General features: G+C 41.6%; 2 protein-coding genes across 2 annotated transcripts in view; both read right to left on the reverse strand.

The window, feature by feature from the left end:
- ATN1 (atrophin 1) overlaps positions 1-20,027 on the reverse strand; it is a 320,704-nt gene that overhangs the window by 51,625 nt on the left and 249,052 nt on the right. The window lies entirely within an intron of this gene.
- Positions 5-11,802, reverse strand: C1R (complement C1r). Its single transcript, XM_075215794.1, has 11 exons — positions 11,697-11,802; positions 10,316-10,532; positions 9,083-9,269; positions 8,707-8,850; positions 8,386-8,582; positions 7,772-7,919; positions 7,463-7,584; positions 5,305-5,383; positions 3,252-3,392; positions 1,767-1,841; positions 5-1,496 (listed from the first exon to the last, which is right to left on the reverse strand). Coding segments are annotated over exons 1-11 (2,118 nt in total). The 5' UTR covers positions 11,699-11,802; the 3' UTR covers positions 5-690.

Here is a 20,027-nt window from a genome sequence, read left to right on the forward strand (position 1 = left end):
AGAATTAACATCCATTTTTATTATATAAATCAAAATACTACATTTTTATATGCAATAAATCAAAGCATTTATACCGTCTTTAATACACTGTAAATCAAGACCTAAAATATATGTACATTCAGCAAACATTTGCCACTAGGAGGTAAATGTATCAAGCTGCGAGTTTCCGGCGGGTCTGAAAAGTGGAGATGTTGCCTATAGCAACCAATCAGATTCCAGTTATCATTTATTCAGTACAGTCTACAAAATGATAGCTAGATTCTGATTGGTTGCTGTAGGCAACATCTCCACTTTTCAAACTCCCTGGATACTGGCATCTTGATACATTTACCCCCAGATCTAAACAAGAGGACAGACTATATAAAGTGAATTAAAACATGTTTAGTGTATTTTCCTGTAGTGATATAATTAAAGTGAGCTATGAAACAATTAGACAGAGGCTGGAATATTATTCAGAACTTTGATCACTCGCTCAAGGGCCATTATTATTTTAATCTCTGTCCCATAATGCCTTTTTTTTATTCATGTGTGTGTAAAATAATAGCTGAGGATACATAGTTTAATTGTATGAGGTGGTTGAAATTGGCATAAAACTATACACTAGGCACAATTAAGCATTTATATTAAACTTTTTCCTAATTATTTTGGATTTTGGGTGCCTTGTAAATCCTCGTATGACAGTTCCTCTTTCTATTGTCTATCTAAGTAGCCTTTTATCCAATCAATGTAATTGTTGACTTTGGTGTAATACCCATAGCCACGACCACAGTCAATGCCCCAGGACACAAGACCCGTGGCCACCCACTTGTCATTGTGTGGGATGGCAAATGGACCTCCACTGTCCCCTTGACAGGAGTCTTTCTGCAACTGAGTAGATTCAGGGAAACCAGCACAGAACATGTTCTCTGTGAACTTTTCCAATCGTGTATTGTCCGTGGTTTTTAGATCCTTTTGTTTTTCATCTAATTGCAGCTGACATTTGTTTCTTTGAACCACGGGCAAAATGACATAACGTAGTTCGTTAGCTATTTTGTTTTCCTCCGTAACCCCAAATCCACTTACATAACCAATTAGGCCAGTTCCGTATAACACTTCTTCACTGTCCTCCGGGAGACATATGGGAGACACATTCTCATCCATAACCACGGGATCTTTCAGTTCGATCAGAGCAATGTCATTATCGTGGCTGTCTAAAGTGTATTTCGGGTGCACGTGAATCCCCTTCACTTGTAAATTGCCATTTTCAATTTGCTTCTCCACATTTATATCGCCAATAAAAACATGCAGGTTGGTGATATCATCGTCATTTCCGCGTGTATCTTTCTGCGGTCTCAAGACGTGGGCGGCGGTCAGCACCCAGCGCTCTCCAATCAACACCCCGCCACCTCGCCCGTATTTGTTTAACAAAACTTGCCACGGGAAGTTACCAGGAGCAGCTTTGTCACCATTGATAATACGACTGCGTCTGGGAAGAGGATTGTGCGGCTTTCCGCAAACTGAGAACACAAGAATGGACAGTCGGTAACTTGGGATAAAATAGGAAGACCACATTATTGCTCCTGAGCGTTCTCTAACCAATGTAATCACTGTTAGAAATATTAACCTCTCTCCTAACTGTATACACTAAAGAATAACAAAACCCAAACTGACGTAAACCAGATCATACCAGGGCGATCCAAAAAGATTAAAATAACTGTCTATAAATGATTATTATTCAGCTGTTTTTTACTATTTTCCTATACCTCATAACTAACCAAATAACTTACCTGGCACACATATTGGTATTTGTAGTCCTCCATTCTCATCCTTCCACACTCGATCCTCTGAACAGGTGAACTTAGCTGAAATTCATATGGACACGCAGTAATTATTACTGTACAGGCAACACTAGTATGTATATATGTCTCAGATCCTCTTGCTTTGTTTGAATTAACTGAATATGTTTGCATTAATCAGATTTTGTAAACAGATAATCTATACATAGGCAAACCGAGGGGGGGGGGGGGGGTCCTAGTGCCTGGAAACCCCACTCCAAGCCTGGCACACTGTATAATTGAGGTGGCTGGACCCTTGTCCCGCTTCACACGGCTCTGCTTGAAAAGGGAGAGCTGGGTGCACCTAACAGTAGTGCACGCAACATTGTCCATGTATATTATGGGGATAGGAAGAGTTGGAGGGCAGCCAAGCACTGTCTAATATTATAGCCACGTCCCCATGCATGCTGGTCACGCCCACTGGTGGCGTGGTGTGGAAACCCCCCTCTACAAATCCTGCGTTTGCCCCTGCTATATAATATGTTTCCAATGACCCCAGGATAGCCTTGAAAGCTGTTACTCACGACATATTGGCCATAGACAACTACTATGGGGGTTGGTGGTAGAGATGTTACGCAGAGAATACAAGTTTTCCTATAATCCCCATCAGACTGGCTGCATATTGTACTAGTTAGCCACTAATCAGAGTGCAACTAGTAAGGATAAAATAAGTGTGTATATAGTTCAGGCAGGTTGGAAACGTGTTGGTAATGTGACTAGAGTGATGTGGTTTGGGACTGGTTTGAGATAGCTCAGATCTCAGGGTGATCTGGTTATAGTGATGAAGAATTCTTGCGTCAAGTAATTTCCAGTCGCCCCCCAATCTAAGCCGCCTATCAGGGACAAACGCAGGATTTTGCAAGGGGATTCCAACTTCAATTTTTACCTAAATATTCATATTCTAAAAGGGAGAGAATTATGTCATCAGAGGAAGGAGAAAGTATAGGTAAATTGTTTTGAAAAATTGCCAAATGAACTCCATATTTTATAAAACAAAACCTCCACCTTTACCCGAAGATAATTACTGGATTTAAAAAAAGAAAAAAAAGACAGTACATGGCAAAAAGCTCAGAGATCCCAGCAATATCTTTTTGTCAAATTATGTTAATGTTAATGCTTTGTTTCAGAGTCACAGGAGCTAACGAAATTCGTTAGGACATGTGGATAGCTATAACAAGGCGGTTTTAATCAGTGTGACAATGCAACAAGAATGAATGAATGAATATTGTGCTGTCATTCTCTGAAGACTAGAGGACCAAATGAAGGACCAAATGAAGAGCACAGATCTGAAGGTAAATCGTGTCAGTGTGTACGCATGAATCGCCAGACTGACCGGACCTTCAGTCGTAGGTACAATCGTTTGAGATAACACGTCGGAAAATTCTTCAGTGTGTACCTAACCTTATGTATGTAATAGAGAAACAGCAGTATACATACCGCTTCCTGTCTGAGTCGCCGTTTTGTAGAATGGCTCGGTACAGCTGTAGATAATAGAGGACAGGTACGTCACTTTGTTTGGCTCGGTCAAGAAGGTGTGCTGACCATTACGTAGAGTGGATGGACTCTTGCAGCTCACAACTACATAGAGCAGAGGAAACAGAAGTGTTCAGTAATGACAATATAACAGGTTTACTATATATTATTTACTGATATATTACATAGGGACTACAGCCTTGAATATAATAATAAGACTAGGTTACCTTTCCACCACGTTTTCTGTATCGATGACCAAACGTTTGGCAGTCTCCAGATTGTTTGAGAACCACTGTTAATTATTAGATAAATGCATAGCTGTAGAAAATTCCTGGCAATGTCCATGTTACACACATGGGGTCTGATGAGGTGTTACAAGTATGTACATTTATTTGCGTGACAAACAGATGCATCTTGGTACAAAATTGTCACTTTGCGCATGCGTGCAACATGTGTCCTTATTTAGAGTTACCGTATCTTGCACTTATAGCCCCTTGCGCTTGGAGAGGTGAGTGCGCAGATGCAAGTAGAGCATTGTTCTGTGAGATGCGTCTTATTAAGGGATATAAGAATCTTCAGATATTTGACTTACGATATATACATTGTAAACGAACATTAACTGGCTGTAAGTTTAGGAGTATTGGCAGGATTGTCAGTCTGATGGCTAATCTGTGTCAGGATTGTCAGTCTGATGGTTAGTGTGTGGCAGGATTGTCAGTCTGATGGTTAGTGTGTTTCAGGATTGTCAGTCTGATGGTAAGTGTGTAGCAGGATTGTCAGTCTGATGGTTAGTGTGTAGCAGGATTGTCAGTCTGATGGTTAGTGTGTAGCAGGATTGTCAGTCTGATGGTTAGTGTGTAGCAGGATTGTCAGTCTGATGGTTAGTGTGTGGCAGGATTGTCAGTCTGATGGTTAATGTGTGGCAGGATTGTCAGTCTGATGGTTAGTGTGTTTCAGGATTGTCAGTCTGATGGTTAGTGTGTAGCAGGATTGTCAGTCTGATGGTTAGTGTGTAGCAGGATTGTCAGTCTGATGGTTAGTGTGTAGCAGGATTGTCAGTCTGATGGTTAGTGTGTAGCAGGATTGTCAGTCTGATGGTTAGTGTGTGGCAGGATTGTCAGTCTGATGGTTAATGTGTGGCAGGATTGTCAGTCTGATGGTTAGTGTGTAGCAGGATTGTCAGTCTGATGGTTAGTGTGTAGCAGGATTGTCAGTCTGATGGTTAGTGTGTGGCAGGATTGTCAGTCTGATGGTTAGTGTGTAGCAGGATTGTCAGTCTGATGGTTAGTGTTCGGCAGGATTGTCAGTTTGATGTCTAATGTGCGGCAGAATTGCCAGTCTGATGGCTAATGTGTGGCAGGATTGTCAGTCTGATGGCTAATGTGTGGCAGGATTGTCAGTCTGATGGCTAATGTGTGGCAGGATTGTCAGTCTGATGGCTAAAGTGTGGCAGGATTGTCAGTCTGATGGCTAATGTGCGGCAGGATTGCCAGTCTGATGGTTAATGTGTGGGAGGATTGTCAGTCCGTTGGCTAGTGTGTGTGGTGGCCGTCCCCATATACTCGCTGTCCACCACTCTCAAAAAACATTCAAACCATAGACACAAATGTTCCATCAACTCTGCAAGAGACGAGTTGAGCAATCTCATGTGATGCAGGTAAAGACGGATAACATAGGTTGCAAGAAATCTAAACTATATCAACTTATGTTTTGAACCTATAAATGAGAATATGGAGCTAAAGTGAAAGTCCTTATTATTATACAATATTTAAATAATTTAAACTCCTAATTAACCCAAATTAACAGAACATGTTGGAATACCTTACAATTATTTTACCTTATTTGGGACTCATAAGGAAGTACAGGGTGGACTGGTTTAGTTCCCATGGCTGTTCCATTATTGTAATTTTAACATGTTGGCCCTATCACCTGGAAAACCTACATACATATTTCTATATTAATAACCAGATTCTAGATTACATAGCATGGATTCATCCAAGCTGCATATGGGTCTTACTTTCACAGTGGGGCAATTGACGATGCCAGGTGCCGTCTTTCTGGCAGAGGGAGGTAAAACTGCGCAGCTCTTTGCCATTCTGTTGGAGAAAGAAAATTTGTAAAAAATTACCCGAGGGGTGTGTGCCGTGCTACATTCTCCAAGTGTAATTATTTGGGTATTTACGGTTCCTTTAATTCTGGAATTCATGTATTTAATAAGAATGTTTTCATGTCTGCATTTATTCTGTCTACCTTGTCCGTTTTAGGTATGTTCTTTATTCCCTATTGTACGGCACTTTGGAGCACCGTGGCACAGTACAAATCTATGATAATAATGATATTTTGACATCTTAGGGCCTAAGGTAATTGCCACAGTTGCCATGCCTAGAGATGGCCATCAATAACTGCACAAAAAAGAGCAAAAGCTGGTATAGATATGACCCTTGGTGCCCATTTCTCTGCCTGTGTACAGTATGTAACAGAGGAACAACTTGGTTATAATGAATCTGTTGGACAGCGGCAGCTTTTTTGCATTTCAGATGTTGGGGGTATTAAAAGGCCGATAGATGTATGGTGACATAACACAGACAAGTTGTTATAAGAGCACACTACTGAGGAAAAGAAAAAAGAACATTATTTAAGAAGATGTTCCCCAGGGCAATGTTATGTGTAGACCTAACTCATGGCAACCAATCAGCTTCTATTAGTTCATGGGTTTCCGCACATATGTTCATTTTCCCCAGCTATTCAGAGTCATCTACTGGTGATTAAACCTACTTCCCATCATTGGAATCTGTGACAAAAAACATACAACCATATCTATACTTTATCAAGGCCAAACCCGATTCTTTAAGACTGCTCTTTCGAGTGCTGCGATCTGGGAGTGCCCTATGAAAATTGGGACTCATAGGTCCCATAGCATAAAGGCTAACTTTACCTTCATGGAAAACTTTGAATAGGCAAAGTATATAGACCATGCCTGGATCATTCCTTATACAAGATATACATTCTGTCTGGGTATGCAGAGATTTGAAGGCCAGAGATGTAAGGGGAATTATGCTGAGGTGAGCTGGCATAGTAATTCTATTATTCACCATGTTTGTATAGATACTGATTTTCTTGAGTTTATATCTCGGTCTGAGATACAGCCTAAAAGTTTGTCTGGTGGCGATGATGATGGTCAATAGCTGTTGAAACTACCTAGACCTTGAAAAACTTGTATCTGGCCCTATCCAGACCTCCATGAGTTTGTATCTGGTCCTATTCAGACCTCCATGAGTTTGTATCAATATCTACCTAGAACTCCACTATTTTCTCTCTGACCCTATCCAGACCTCCATGGTTTTGTATCTGGATCTATCCAGACCTTCATGGGTTTGTATCCTGTCCTATCCAGACCTCCATGAGTTTGTATCTGGTCTTATCCAGACCTCCATGAGTTTGTATCTGGTCCTATCCAGACCTCCATGAGTTTGTATCAATATCTACCTAGAACTCCACTATTTTCTCTCTGACCCTATCCAGACCTCCATGGTTTTGTATCTGTTCTATCCAGACCTCCATGAGTTTGTATCTGGTTCTATCCAGACCTCCATGAGTTTGTATCTGGTACTATGCAGACCTCCATGAGTTTGTATCTGGTTCTATCCTGACCTCCATGAGTTTGTATCTGGTTCTATTCAGACCTCCATGAGTTTTATATCCGGTCCTATCCAGACCTCCATGAGTTTTATATCCGGTCCTATCCAGACCTCCATGAGTTTATATCCGGTCCTATCCAGACCTCCATGAGTTTTTGTATGTGGTTCTATCCAGACCTCCATGAGTTTTTGTATGTGGTTCTATCCAGACCTCCATGAGTTTGTATCTGGTCCTATCCAGACCTCCATGAGTATTTGTATCTGGTCCTATTCAGACCTCAATGGGTTTGTATCAAGACATAAAGACCTACATGGGTTCTTTAATATAATATTATATGTTGAATCAGGTCATGCTGTGTATGATCCTACAATCATTGTAGGACTGCTAACTACCGTTAGGTGAAAGTTTGACAATGAAAGCAAATGTCCAATTGGTTGCCTATGGTTTAGTGCACATTCTGCACCTAACTGCAATGTTAGGGAGTGAGCCCTACTGACTTGATGCATACTCACGTCCATTGCTATGGTCATACTTGCCTCCATCAGTTTGTATCCTGTGTGGCAGGACACTACAATATAATCTTGCATTCTGTATTCTTTTTGCACTGGACTGATAATGGAGAATTTATCCAGCGCGACGGGATCTGGACACCGAACAGCTGGGAAGCAAGAATAAGAAAGGTACTGTTAGAGCAATCCAACAATGCTATATCATATTATACTCAGGAGAAACACTCAGCAGGTGTGACAGAAACAACAGGTGTCATACTGACCCAGATATAGTGACACACAAGGTTATCACAGTGACGTCCACTTCTGATGCTCAAGCCTGATAGAACTTCTCACCTTCTGAAGTGAAGTGTAGCTTCCACCCTCTGCTGTCTCCAGAGTCGTCAGTTTGAAATACAATGTCCACCTCGTTACTCTGCGTCCTGACAATACCTGGCGAGCGACGCCCACAGTAACTTTTCATCAGTGAACCACCTGCAAAGATCTGAGCACACATGTTAGAAACCCAAACACAAATGGCAGCGACTTGTCATGTAATGTCAAAGCCAATCCTTCAACAGAAAGATATGAGAAAACAACAGAAGGATTCATCAACATAAACATAATAAAGCTACAATACACCAGTGATATTATTATATATAAACTCCTAAAAGTAATATCTGTATTATATGGAGAGTTCTGATATCATCAAACTCCGTGTTTGTTAGAAATCTTGTGTATTATAAGGAATAAGGTGTCAGATTTCTGTGACCTCTATAAAAGCACTCATCCTTGTGTATTTATATGACTACAGATATCCCTGGTGACTTCTAATATCTATATATCTAATATCTATATCATTTACAGTAGGGACTGCATTATCCCATAAACAAACATTATGTCTATCTCTTTTCTATGTACACAGCTCCTGTGAATATGCCCTATAAAGCAATTATTTAAGAGAACCTCACCGTCAGCGTATCATAGGGACATAACGCCCGCGGATGGTCATCAATCTCAAAGGTCTCCAGGAAGTTGAGTGAGACGAGGAGACCTTTCTCCAGACGGATTCTGTATGTGCAGTTGAGGTCAGCTGGGTATGGTTGGGGGTATCCTGGGCTGGAGATGAATCCAGTCTCCTCCGTAAACAACTCATTGCTACATTCCACTGAGAATAGGAAGAGCAGTCACTGGATCACCACCTGCCCTGTCCATCTCGTTAGCCATTGTCATTGGATTAGAAGGCAGATCTCACTCATGAAAGTGATGTGTGAGTACAATCTAGGACTTACCTTTGCAGGTCCGCTGGTCGCTCTGCAGCTTGTACCCTGGGAGACAGGAGCAGAAATATCCCCCTATATAGTTGTGACATGTGTGCTGGCATGGGGGGGTCCAGGTGACACTGTTATCATTCTGGAATGCACACTCGTCATTGTCTGAGGGAGAGACGGGAGAGAGTCTAAGACGAGAACATAGGGTGGAGAGACACGGAGCAGTGAGAGGAGGACATAGGACGTGGGTGGTCGCAGAACAGCATTAAGAAACCAATAAAGTTGTGCAATGGTGGAAAAAAACCTTTAAAGCAAAGAAATGAGGACTGAATACACAATAGAGTTTATTATTTTCCCAGATGCAAGACACTTTGACCTGCTGCTGGACGTTACTCACCTGCTGCCTGGTAGTAAGCTTGGAATCCTGGGTAAATAACGGTGATGCCATTTTCCTCATTAGAGAAATCTGAGTGAAATTCAATCTTCATTTGGTTCCCTTGAGAGACAAAGAGGCGACGGCCTGGGTGGGACGCGGAGTTCACAGGGCCACAGAATCGCCCCATTGCTCTCTCGTCAGCTGACACCTGGCATAGAGTATAATGAGAGATGGGGTGGACATCAGGCACGAGAGGGTGGTAGGCAGATTGGGAGAAAAAGATGACGTCCGTTGGGTGAGTATAGAATAGGCAGGGGAAACATCAGGGGAAGTAAGAGCAGCTTTCTGATTCAGTTTTTCGATTTCTAATTTTTTTATGTTATTTTACTCAACAGACAAACATTTGTAATGCTATTACTTAAACTACAGCTTTAGAGCATGAGATAAGTAAGTTTTAATGTAGATGAAGACTCAGCACTTTTACTTGCTATATTCATATACATATTTGTGGATGTATTATATATTTGCCGACTCTCTTGGAATATCCAATAGACTACTAAAATAGTGGGTGCTACCCCGGAATCTCCCTAATTTATGGGGGGACAAACCCAGCTTTTTAAGATTGTTCTCTGAATGGCTATGTTTTTAAAAGCTCAATATGTCCAATGTGTTACTACAGAGGTGATGAGAGGGGGGATGTGTTATTACAGAGCCGATGGGGGTAAAATGTTAATACAGAGGTTATGGGAGATGTGTTAATACAGAGGTTATGGGGGGATGTGTTCCTACAGCGGTTATGGGGGGATGTGTTAATACGGAGGTTATGGGGGAATATGTTAATAGAGAGTTTATGGGGGATGTGTTAATACAAAGGTTATGGGTGGATGTGTTAATACAGAGGTTATGGGGGGATGTGTTAATACAGAGGTTATGGGGGAATATGTTAATAGAGTGGTTATGGGGGATGTGTTAATACAAAGGTTATGGGGGGATGTGTTAATACAGAGGTTATGGGGGAATATGTTAATAGAGAGTTTATGGGGGATGTGTTAATACAAAGGTTATGGGTGGATGTGTTAATACAGAGGTTATGGGGGGATATGTTAATACAGAGGTTATGGGGGAATATGTTAATAGAGAGGTTATGGGGGAATATGTTAATAGAGAGGTTATGGGGGATGTGTTAATACAAAGGTTATGGGTGGATGTGTTAATACAGAGGTTATGAGGGAATGCAATACACATGCCCAGTACCTTAACATAGTCATAGTTACATCCGTCTGATGGTTCAATGTCAAACACCAGGAACTTCAGTGAAACATGATATCCTTCAGGGACAGCAATATCCCAGGTGCTGTGATTGTTGTTGGGATAAGTTTTGGGGAAGTTAGGTGATGTGATGATTCCATGTTGTGGTCTTTTACTTTGAGAACATGACACAGCTCCAAAAAGCAGAAACACCCAAAAAAACCTACAGACAGAATAAAATACATTTGATTTGCCCCAGAAAGGGTGTTATAGATTGTAACTCCCCTTGTCTATAAAACTCCCAAATCTTCCATGTAGTCCTACAAAGACTAACAGGCCCTGCAGCACATCCACAGTACACTGCAGACAATACACAGACACTGTATAGCTGCATCCAGTCTGCGGGACACAGTTTAGGTCTTATAGCTGAACATTGCAACTGGAGCTTCACCAGCCATCTAACCAGGGCATCTCATGTGCTAAATCCCATATCATCCTTCCCAGCAGATCATTACATCTAATCCTTCCCAGCAGATCATTACATCTCATCCATTCCAGCAGATCATTACATCTCATCCATTCCAACAGTGATTGAATCCCATCTCATACTTCCCTGCACAACATGTTATCTCTTCCATCCAGGCAGAGCATTGCATCTCATACTTCCTAGCAGAGCATTGCATCTCATACTTCCTAGCAGAGCATGTTATCTCATCCATCCAGGCAGAGCATTGCATCTCATTCATCCAGGCAGAGCATTGCATCTCATACTTCCTAGCAGAGCATTGCATCTCATACTTCCTAGCAGAGCATGTTATCTCATCCATCCAGGCAGAGCATTGCATCTCATTCATCCAGGCAGAGCATTGCATCTCATACTTCCTAGCAGAGCATTGCATCTCATACTTCCTAGCAGAGCATGTTATCTCATCCATCCAGGCAGAGCATTGCATCTCATTCATCCAGGCAGAGCATTGCATCTCATACTTCCTAGCAGAGCATTGCATCTCATACTTCCCAACAGAGCATTGCATCTCATACTTCCTAGCAGAGCATTGCATCTCATACTTCCCAACAGAGCATTGCGCCTCATCCATCCAGGCAGAGCATTGCATCTCATACTTCCTAGCAGAGCATTGCATCTCATACTTCCCAACAGAGCATTGCATCTCATACTTCCTAGCAGAGCATTGCATCTCATACTTCCTAGCAGAGCATGTTATCTCATCCATCCAGGCAGAACATTGCATCTCATCCATCCAAGCAGAGTATTGCATCTCATACTTCCTAGCAGAACATTGCATCTCATCCATCCAAGCAGAGTATTGCATCTCATCCATCCCAGCACAATTTTGAATTAATTCATCCGTTTATTGTTACTACTTACATTGTATGTTCTCTAACTCTCTTCAAAGTTAAATCCCTAAATCTGAAAGTTTCAGCTGCAAACAATGCATCAGACAGGTGGGTGGAGAACAGGAGGGGATAAGAGGGGCAAGAGTAATGTCAAAAAGATTTTCAGAGTGTAACTGGGCCTGGTCTGTGCTGCCCTCTGCTGTATGAAAACAGAAATACAGGTGCACTGTACAAAGACTTAATTCATGTCTATGTAGTGTTAGCAAGCCTGAATCTATTGGATCCACATAGAGAAATACAAACGGTTTTGGATTTTTTTTGTGATTTACATACATTAGAATAGTGCTTACTTTTTATTTGATACATACATTTCTATACATTTCCTATGCATTTTTTTTTATTTTTCTATTGGTTCATGTACATGACCCTTAAGAACTTGACACTTATTACTATTAGTAACATTTATTTATATAGCACCACAACACAGTAATAAAACAATACTGGGTAATATAGACAGAGAGGAAAGAGGGCCCTGCTCGCAAGCTTACAATCTATTAGGACAATGTACATGAGGTTAAGTGCTACATATTGCATATTGGTCCAGCCATATTGCAAAGTTAACATAGCAATGCTGGTCAGGGGTAAGAGTATTGTTTGAGTATAGAATAAAACACATGCAAGTCTTATGTAATGGGGGGTATTAAGGTATCGTAGTGAGGTTAAGAGCGTGGTTGAGGAATATTATAAGCATTCCTGAAGAGGAGGGTTTGAAGACTAGAGGAAAGTCTTATTGTGGGATGATGGTTACAACCAGAAACAAGTCCAGTAACTGGGAATGGCAACATGTGATGAGAGTGGAAGAGAGACACGACACAGATCTTGTGCAGAACGGAGGTGTCTATCTGGGAGATATTTTGAGCCAAGTGATGAGATGTCTGTTGGTGCCGTTTTGTTGATGGCCTTGTATGTTAGTAGAAGTATTTTATATTGGATTCTGTAAACCACAGGCAACCGATGTATAGACCAACAGAGAGGATCAGCAGTGGAAGAGTGATTTGCAAGATATATCTAGCCGCTGAGTGCAAAATAGATCGGAGAAGATCAGTAAGGATTGTCTTGCTATAATAAATGCGGGAGATGATGAGTGCATGAATTAAAGTTTTTGCAGTGTCTAAGTGAGATATGTGTGTAGTCTGTAAATGTTTTTTAGATGTATGTAACAGCATAGATAGATTGGTTGTGGGGAACAAAGGATAGTTCTCAGTCAAATATTACACCTAGGCAGTGAGTCTGTGGGGTAGGATTTATTGTCATGTTGTCAACAGAAATATAAATATCAGTTAAGTGACTTCTGTTGGCTGGTGGAAATAGCATAAAATCTGCTTTTGAAAGATTTAGTTTGCAAGAGGACATCCAGAAAAAAAGTCAGTAACACGGGCCAACACAGATGGTGAGAGATCCGGAGAACACAGATAAATTTGGGTATCATCCGCAAAGAGATGATACTGAAATACAGAGGAGCTTCTTAGCTTTTCAAAAGATGTGGTGTAGATAGAGAAGAGCAGAGGGACTAGGACTGAGCCTTGTGGGGCTCCAACTGATAAAGGAAGCGGAGCAGAGGTGGAACCAGAGAAACTAACACTGAAAGAGAGATTAGATAGGTAGGATGAGAACCAGGATAGGACAGCGTCCTGAAGACCTAGGGATTGTAGCGTTTGTATGAGAAGAGAGTGGTCAACAGTGTCAAATGCAGCAGAGAGATCCAGGAGTGAATAATGGACTTTAGATTTAGCAGTGATGAAATTATTGACAACCTTAGTCAGTAGTTTCTTTGGAGTGTTGGGAACAAAAGCCTGACTGAAGATGGTTCAAAGGGTAATGTGAGAAAAGAAAGCGTATGGAAGATGGTACCATTCCATAACAGAACTTATCAATCTTATTCTTGAAGTAGGAAACAAGATCCTGGACACCGATGGTAGTCGGAGGGTTTGGGGTGGGAGGATTGAGAAGATATTTAAATGTGTTAAAAAAGGTGTTTGGGGTTAAAAGCCTGAGCAGAGATGAGAGATTGGAAGTATGTTTCCCAAGCATTTCTATAGGCGTGATAGATAACAGTACATGGAGGAAATAATTAGAGGTATGAAATTTTTGGCAATGATATTCTGCTTTGCGAGAAAGTTTTTGAAGATGTCATATTTCTTTAGTGTCCCATGGCTGAGATATTAGTCGGCATGGAGTGTGAAGAGCAGCTGGAGCCACTTGTTCAAGGGCTTATTGTAGGGTTTGATTAAGATGTATTATTGCCATATCAAGAGAGGAGAATTTAGAAATTGGGGTGTTGTAGAGAGGTGGAAGGTTGTTGATAATTAGGAGGAGGTTTGGTAGAGGTTATTATTATTATCGTACATTTGTAAGGCACCACAGTGCTCCACAGCGCCGTACAGTAGGGAAGACAAGGACATACATAAAACAGGACATACGTAAAATAAAAACAGACAAGGCAGAAAAAATGAATGGAGACATGAAAACAAAGGGTATGGAGGACCCTGCTCATTAGAGAGCTTACATTCTAAAGGGAAGAGGGCACAGCTGAAACAAGAGGAGAGAGTGTGGCTCAGAATGGAGATTGGGACAGTTGTGAGGGTGCATTAGTGTGAATAGTGTTATCGGGGATAAGGTCACCTCTAAAAAAGAGATGGGTTTCACTCATCTAAAGATTTGAAGGCTGTGGGAGGAAATTCCATAAGTGGGGAGCAGCACAAGAGAAGTCTTGTAGGCGGGAGTGAGAGGTGGTTATCAGAGACGAGACAAGGCGCAGGTCAGAGGCAGATCTAAGAGGGCGGAAAGGAGAGTATTTTGATATGAGATTTGAGATGTATTCAGGGGTGGTGTTGTTGAAGGCTTTTTAGGTAAGGGTGAGTAATTTGAATTTGATTCTGGAGGACACAGGGAGCCTGTGTAGGGATTTGCAAAGTGGTGCAACAGATATGGAGCCGTGAGAGAGGAAGATCAGTCTTGCAGCAGCATTTAGGATGGATTGAAGTGTGGATATATGGGTGTCAAGAATGCCAGATAGCAGGAGGTTGCAATAGTCAAGACGGGAGAAGATGAGAGAATGGATAAGAGTTTTGGTAGCATGTTGAGTAAGAAAAGACATAAGTTCGTAGAGGTTGACAACAAAGATTTTAAAGTAATGTCGCAGAGCTTGTAGCTGATAAGATGATGATCCGAGAGGGAAAAAGAGTGTTCAGGAAATCAGAAACTGAGCATAATCTGGAGAAAGCAACATCAAGGCAGTGGACATCCTTATGAGTAGAGGAGTCAGTCCAGTGGCAGCGTCCATGGGAGGAAGTTATAGAAAGTAGTCCCTTAGATTGTACGCTCCTCTGAGCAGGGCCATCTCTCCTCCTGTTTCCACCACTTCTAACTCTGCTCTCCAGCTACTTAGCCCTCCTCCCCGAGGGTCCTCCACCCCACGTCCACTCTCGCTCTCTCCTCCCCCCTGGGGGTCTCCCTGTCTTCCGCGCCCTCCTTCTTGGGCCCCGTCGTTTGCGGATCCTCCCTCCCCCTTCCCCGCCCTCTCTAGCTGTGCATTGAGCGTACTGAGTTGCTGTGTTTACTGTACTGTGCTGTCTCCCATTGTATTGTGATTTTGTTTGTCTCTGTACGGCGCTGCGGATGCCTTGTGGCGCCTTATAAATAAATATTAATAATAATAATAGTCTGGAGGCACAAGTAGAACATGGATTATCAATGGGGATGTTGAAATCACCCATAATGATAGAGTGATGTCAGAATAGAAGAAATGATGGAGCCAGGCAGAGAAATGTTCAAGAAATGGTTAGTATGGTCCAGGGGGACGATAAATCAAAGCAACACAACATAGAATGGGTTGAAAATTCAAATAGCATGTACTTCAAAAGATGTTAATGGAAGTGATACATTTGGTAGGACTGTAAATATGCACTGGGGGGAGAGAAGTAGTCCAACCCCACCTCCCTGTCTGCCTCCAGGTCTGGAAGTTTGGGGGAAATGGAGACCACCATGTGAAAGGGCTGCAGGTGAGGCAGTGTCTGATTGCGTGAGCCATGTTTCTGTTATTGCCAGAAGGTTGAGGCTGTTTGAGAAGAAGAGGTCATGTTTGTTACAAACAGAATGTGCATTCCAAAGGGCACATTTAAAGGACTTTGAAAGAGATGGGAGACAGGTGATGTGTTTGAGGTTTACTGGATCTCTGCTGTGTTCTAAACAAGACAAATGTGTGTGGGATATGTGGGGGCGGGGGGGGTTGGATTTGGTGATAAAAGCGGAGAGAGACAGAAAGATGGGAAGGATGATTGTGCAACATTTTATGTCCTGGTGTCAGAGTGAGGATGTTACAGTTAATGAATACAGATAGGAAAATAGTTCATGAGTGTTAATTAGAGGGGAGTGGACAAAGCTGTGTGTTGCAGGGAGGGTAAAGGATGATAACGCTCATCATCATCTATTTATATAGCGCCACCAATTCCACAGCGCTGTACATAGAGCTCACTCACATCAGTCCCTGACCCAATGGAGAGCTTACAGTCTAAATTCCCTAACACACAGAGGGAGACTAAGGTCAATTTGATAGCTGCCAATTAACCTACTAGTATGTTTTTGGAGTGTGGGAGGAAACTGGAGCACCTGGAGGAAACCCACGCAAACACGGGGAGAACATACAAACTCCACACAGATAAGGCCGTGGCTGGGAATCGAATTCATGACCCCAGTGCCGTGAGGCAGAAGTGTTAACCACTAAGCCAACATGCTGCCCACAGCTCTAATGATAATGCCATGAAAGGAAATAAGAAAATATTGGGTTTTAAGAATTAAGAGCAAGGAACTGAGGCAAGTAAACTTAAGAAATGCAAAGAAAAAACAAAAAATACTTACTTGCACGGTCCAGTGCACATACGTGCTCTTTTTGCCTGCACATAGCATTGGATGTAGATGCTGCATTTCTATCGGGGGGAGCACTGATAGGCGCAATGAGCGCTGCCAGCCTCAATAGAGGGGTGCATTCAATCAGACAGACCCCTTTATCCTCCTGTTATTTGCCAAGTCTCTGGATAGTATGAAAATGTATTCTAGGGGCATTCTTGTCCCAGGTCCATATCAAATCCTACAACATAATCCTGTGTTCAAAATTCCACTTAATTTACTATTATAGTGACCTGGGCTCAATTTAAGAGAAGGCTGTTGTTAAAAATCAATGAATTCGTTCGGCATAGTTTACAGCAATGATGCATGAAGGGATCTCATTATCATTTGAGCCAGTGGGGTGGCGGCAACTATCATTATGTATCGCCGCAAATCACAGCTATACATAATGTAGTACCTCCGATATTTACCATGCTGGGGCTGCTCTGGGGGCCCCAGTGAAGACCACCCTCCTCCATAATAATTATTTCCTATTCACCAGCAGCCAAACCCTGCTGGCAAAAGGAAGAAGACTATGTGCATAGCGCTTTAACCCATGAGGGATACAGTGAAGCCAGAGAGGCTTCAGCTGGATCCCATGTGAAAGTCAGATAATGCCACCTTGAGTTGGTCTATGGGGTAAGCTGGAGAAGTCTGGTGGCGCTAGAGCTATTTTAACTTTTTCTTGGGGTAGGACACAATTTTTTCCCCTCATTTATTTATTTTTTGGATGTACCGCATGTACACTTAAGGTGTATCATACACTTTTAGAGTATCATATGATTTAAGTGCACCTGAAAATGAATCTGAAACAGGGGTCGCAGTGGAAATTTAAAAGTGGTGGTATGAAAAATGTAATGGGAATGTAAGTGAATGGAATTTGATAGTTTAACTTGAAGGCTGTAGATGTGGCATACCACTGAATACACACCCGTTTCCACCACTGATCTGAAATGTATGCAATTTGCATAATATGAAGACTTGCAGGCATCTTAAGATACGTGCACCAATGCATACAATGTAAAATGCATACGTTTTATGGATGGAGTTTGCACTTATGCTTTTGCACTTGTGCTTTTTAGCTCAATGACTACTTTCATAAACCAAACACTTTCAGCTGCTCTTCCTATGCCGCTCGCACCTTGTGTCAAGGAGACAGTGTTTCCATTCCATGGCTTGCTGCTGCGGGAGTCCAGTCCACTTACTCTAGTACCCCATATCCCCTGATGGCAGCCTTGCTCACAGCATTATATCCCCCATCGCAGCCCCTTTATAAAAAAAAATTCCATGTAGAGATCTTTAAGATAATATGTGTCTACTTTTACACCAGTGCTTAAAATCTGGGCTTGCTATTGCTAATGCATTGGGAAAAACACCATAGGGTTACCATGTAAAATTGGTGTCCAGCACCAGGCTACTCTACGCTAAGTTGGTCGCACTATAACAAGCAGACCTTGGTGCGTGGGGTCCCTAAAGCATAATTTGAGCTGAGCCCAGCATGGTGATCACTTGTAGAGATACTATCTTAGCATAGCCTATAAAATATTTGGGAATTGTAGATTGCACAGAAATGCATTTATTCTTAAAAGAATAAGATAACATATAATGTTGTTATGAGTTCTGTTCATTCCATCAAACCAACGTGTATAATGATGTCATATTGATTGAAAAGCCTGTTATGCTCTGCTCTGCTGTGTCTCTGAAAATAAAGCTTCTTAAAAGTTTTAATCTATTTTCATTATTCAGGTTTGAAAACTGTTACATTTTGGCGAGCCAGGCGGGAGAGGGCACTGGTGAGTTGGGTAAGACTTTATCGTTTGATGTGAGAGTAAGTAAGTAAGCTGGAAGTGAGTAAATGTTTATGCTTAACTTTATATGAATTGACCATGAACAGAATAATTAAACAGGCCTGAGGAAGAATGAAAGGATTGTGACATTAAACCAAGTTTAATGAGCCCAGGAAGAAAGAACATGATGGTAAGGTAATTCCTATATTAGGGCTGTAGACATGTGGTAGGAATCAAAAATAGGTTGAGATCACTACAGGCACCTCTTCTTACCATCCAAATCCTTGTTCCACTCTTGAGAAAATAACTATGCAAATAGGTAACATTTGTTAGAAGGACCTTCTGTTCCATTTTCAGTTTTCACAGACCACAAAAACTTAGAATATTTCTAATCAGACTAGGTGGGCCATATTCTTTGTCTGATTTCAATTCTGTGTGACATACTGACCTGGTGTTCACAATGCGAGGGCTGATGCAATATCTGAACAGGTGGAAGCTTCAAAAACATTACCTCGCCCTCCCAAAACTGTTCTCCCTAAAGGAGCTATCATCAACCACTGGGGGTTATGTTCTTTCCACAGTATTATTGCAGTTGCTATCACAAAGGATCACTTATTTCCGACATCCAAAAAAGATACCTAGCAGTTATGATTTAAGCAGAAGGATGTATGCTCTACAAGACTAGACTGTTCATTTATTCAAAAGAACTCCAGTAAGAAGTTTTACGAAAAAATGCCTTAACAATTGGGTACTTAGTGGTTCATAAAACTATGGAGTTGATAAGTCAACATTATTAGTGATTCACAATATGACAAACTGTACAACAATATAAAACAGCTTGTCCTACCTTCCACCAGGCCATCATCATCATCACCATCTATTTATATAGCGCACAGAACTCACAGAACTCAAGAAGTGCTGTGAGGCAGAAGTGCTAACCACTAAGCTGCCGTGCTGCCATGCAAATCAATTTATCTCGATCCTCAAGGTACAATGCTATCCTTGTGGTTATTTACATATTCACCAAGCAAAGTCACTTTGTTCATCTAAAAGGTTTTCCATCAGCTCCTGTTACAGCCTAGATATTCATCAAATAAATTTACTGCCTCCATGGCTGCCTCCATTGAAATAATTTAAGATAGGGGCATACAGTTTACTATATGAATTTGGAAAGCTTTCTGTGACATTCTCCATATAAAGAGACATCTCTCCACAGCTTATCAACCAAGGTCAAACAGACAAAAAGGAAAGTGTATCAAACCCTGGAACAATATTTATGAACATATTACAATTTAAAAAAAAAACAACTGGGGGTAAATGTATGAACCTCCGGATTCTTCAACTCCGGGGAGTTCAGCACCTTTAGCGCTTAAATTTAAAGCGACGCTGCCTTGTAAAGGGAAGTTTCCCTTTACAAGGCAGCGCCGCTTTAAATTTAAGCGCTGAAGACGCTGAACTTGCCGGAGTTGAAGAATCCGGAGGTTCATACATTTATCCCCTGGTCTCAGTTGCTATCAATGGACAAATTTGTTTACAATGGTTTAAATCAGTCCACCAATCAATCACAATTCTTCTCCAACTATGGTTACCATCCACGAGCTTACTACAAGTCCTGAATTAGATGCTCTCTG

This window comes from Mixophyes fleayi, chromosome 6, assembly GCF_038048845.1.
Source record: "Mixophyes fleayi isolate aMixFle1 chromosome 6, aMixFle1.hap1, whole genome shotgun sequence".
In the NCBI taxonomy this organism is placed as follows: domain Eukaryota; kingdom Metazoa; phylum Chordata; class Amphibia; order Anura; family Limnodynastidae; genus Mixophyes; species Mixophyes fleayi.

What these genes read in the sequence shown, in the direction of transcription:
- C1R (XM_075215794.1), bottom strand. An exon ending in CGACCAGCGGACCTGCAAAG is followed by an intron (nt 8,583 to 8,706) that starts GTAAGTCCTAGA and finishes TCCTATTCTCAG; the next exon opens with TGGAATGTAGCAATGAGTTG. An exon ending in AATACCAATATGTGTGCCAG is followed by an intron (nt 1,497 to 1,766) that starts GTAAGTTATTTG and finishes TTGTGTTCTCAG; the next exon opens with TTTGCGGAAAGCCGCACAAT.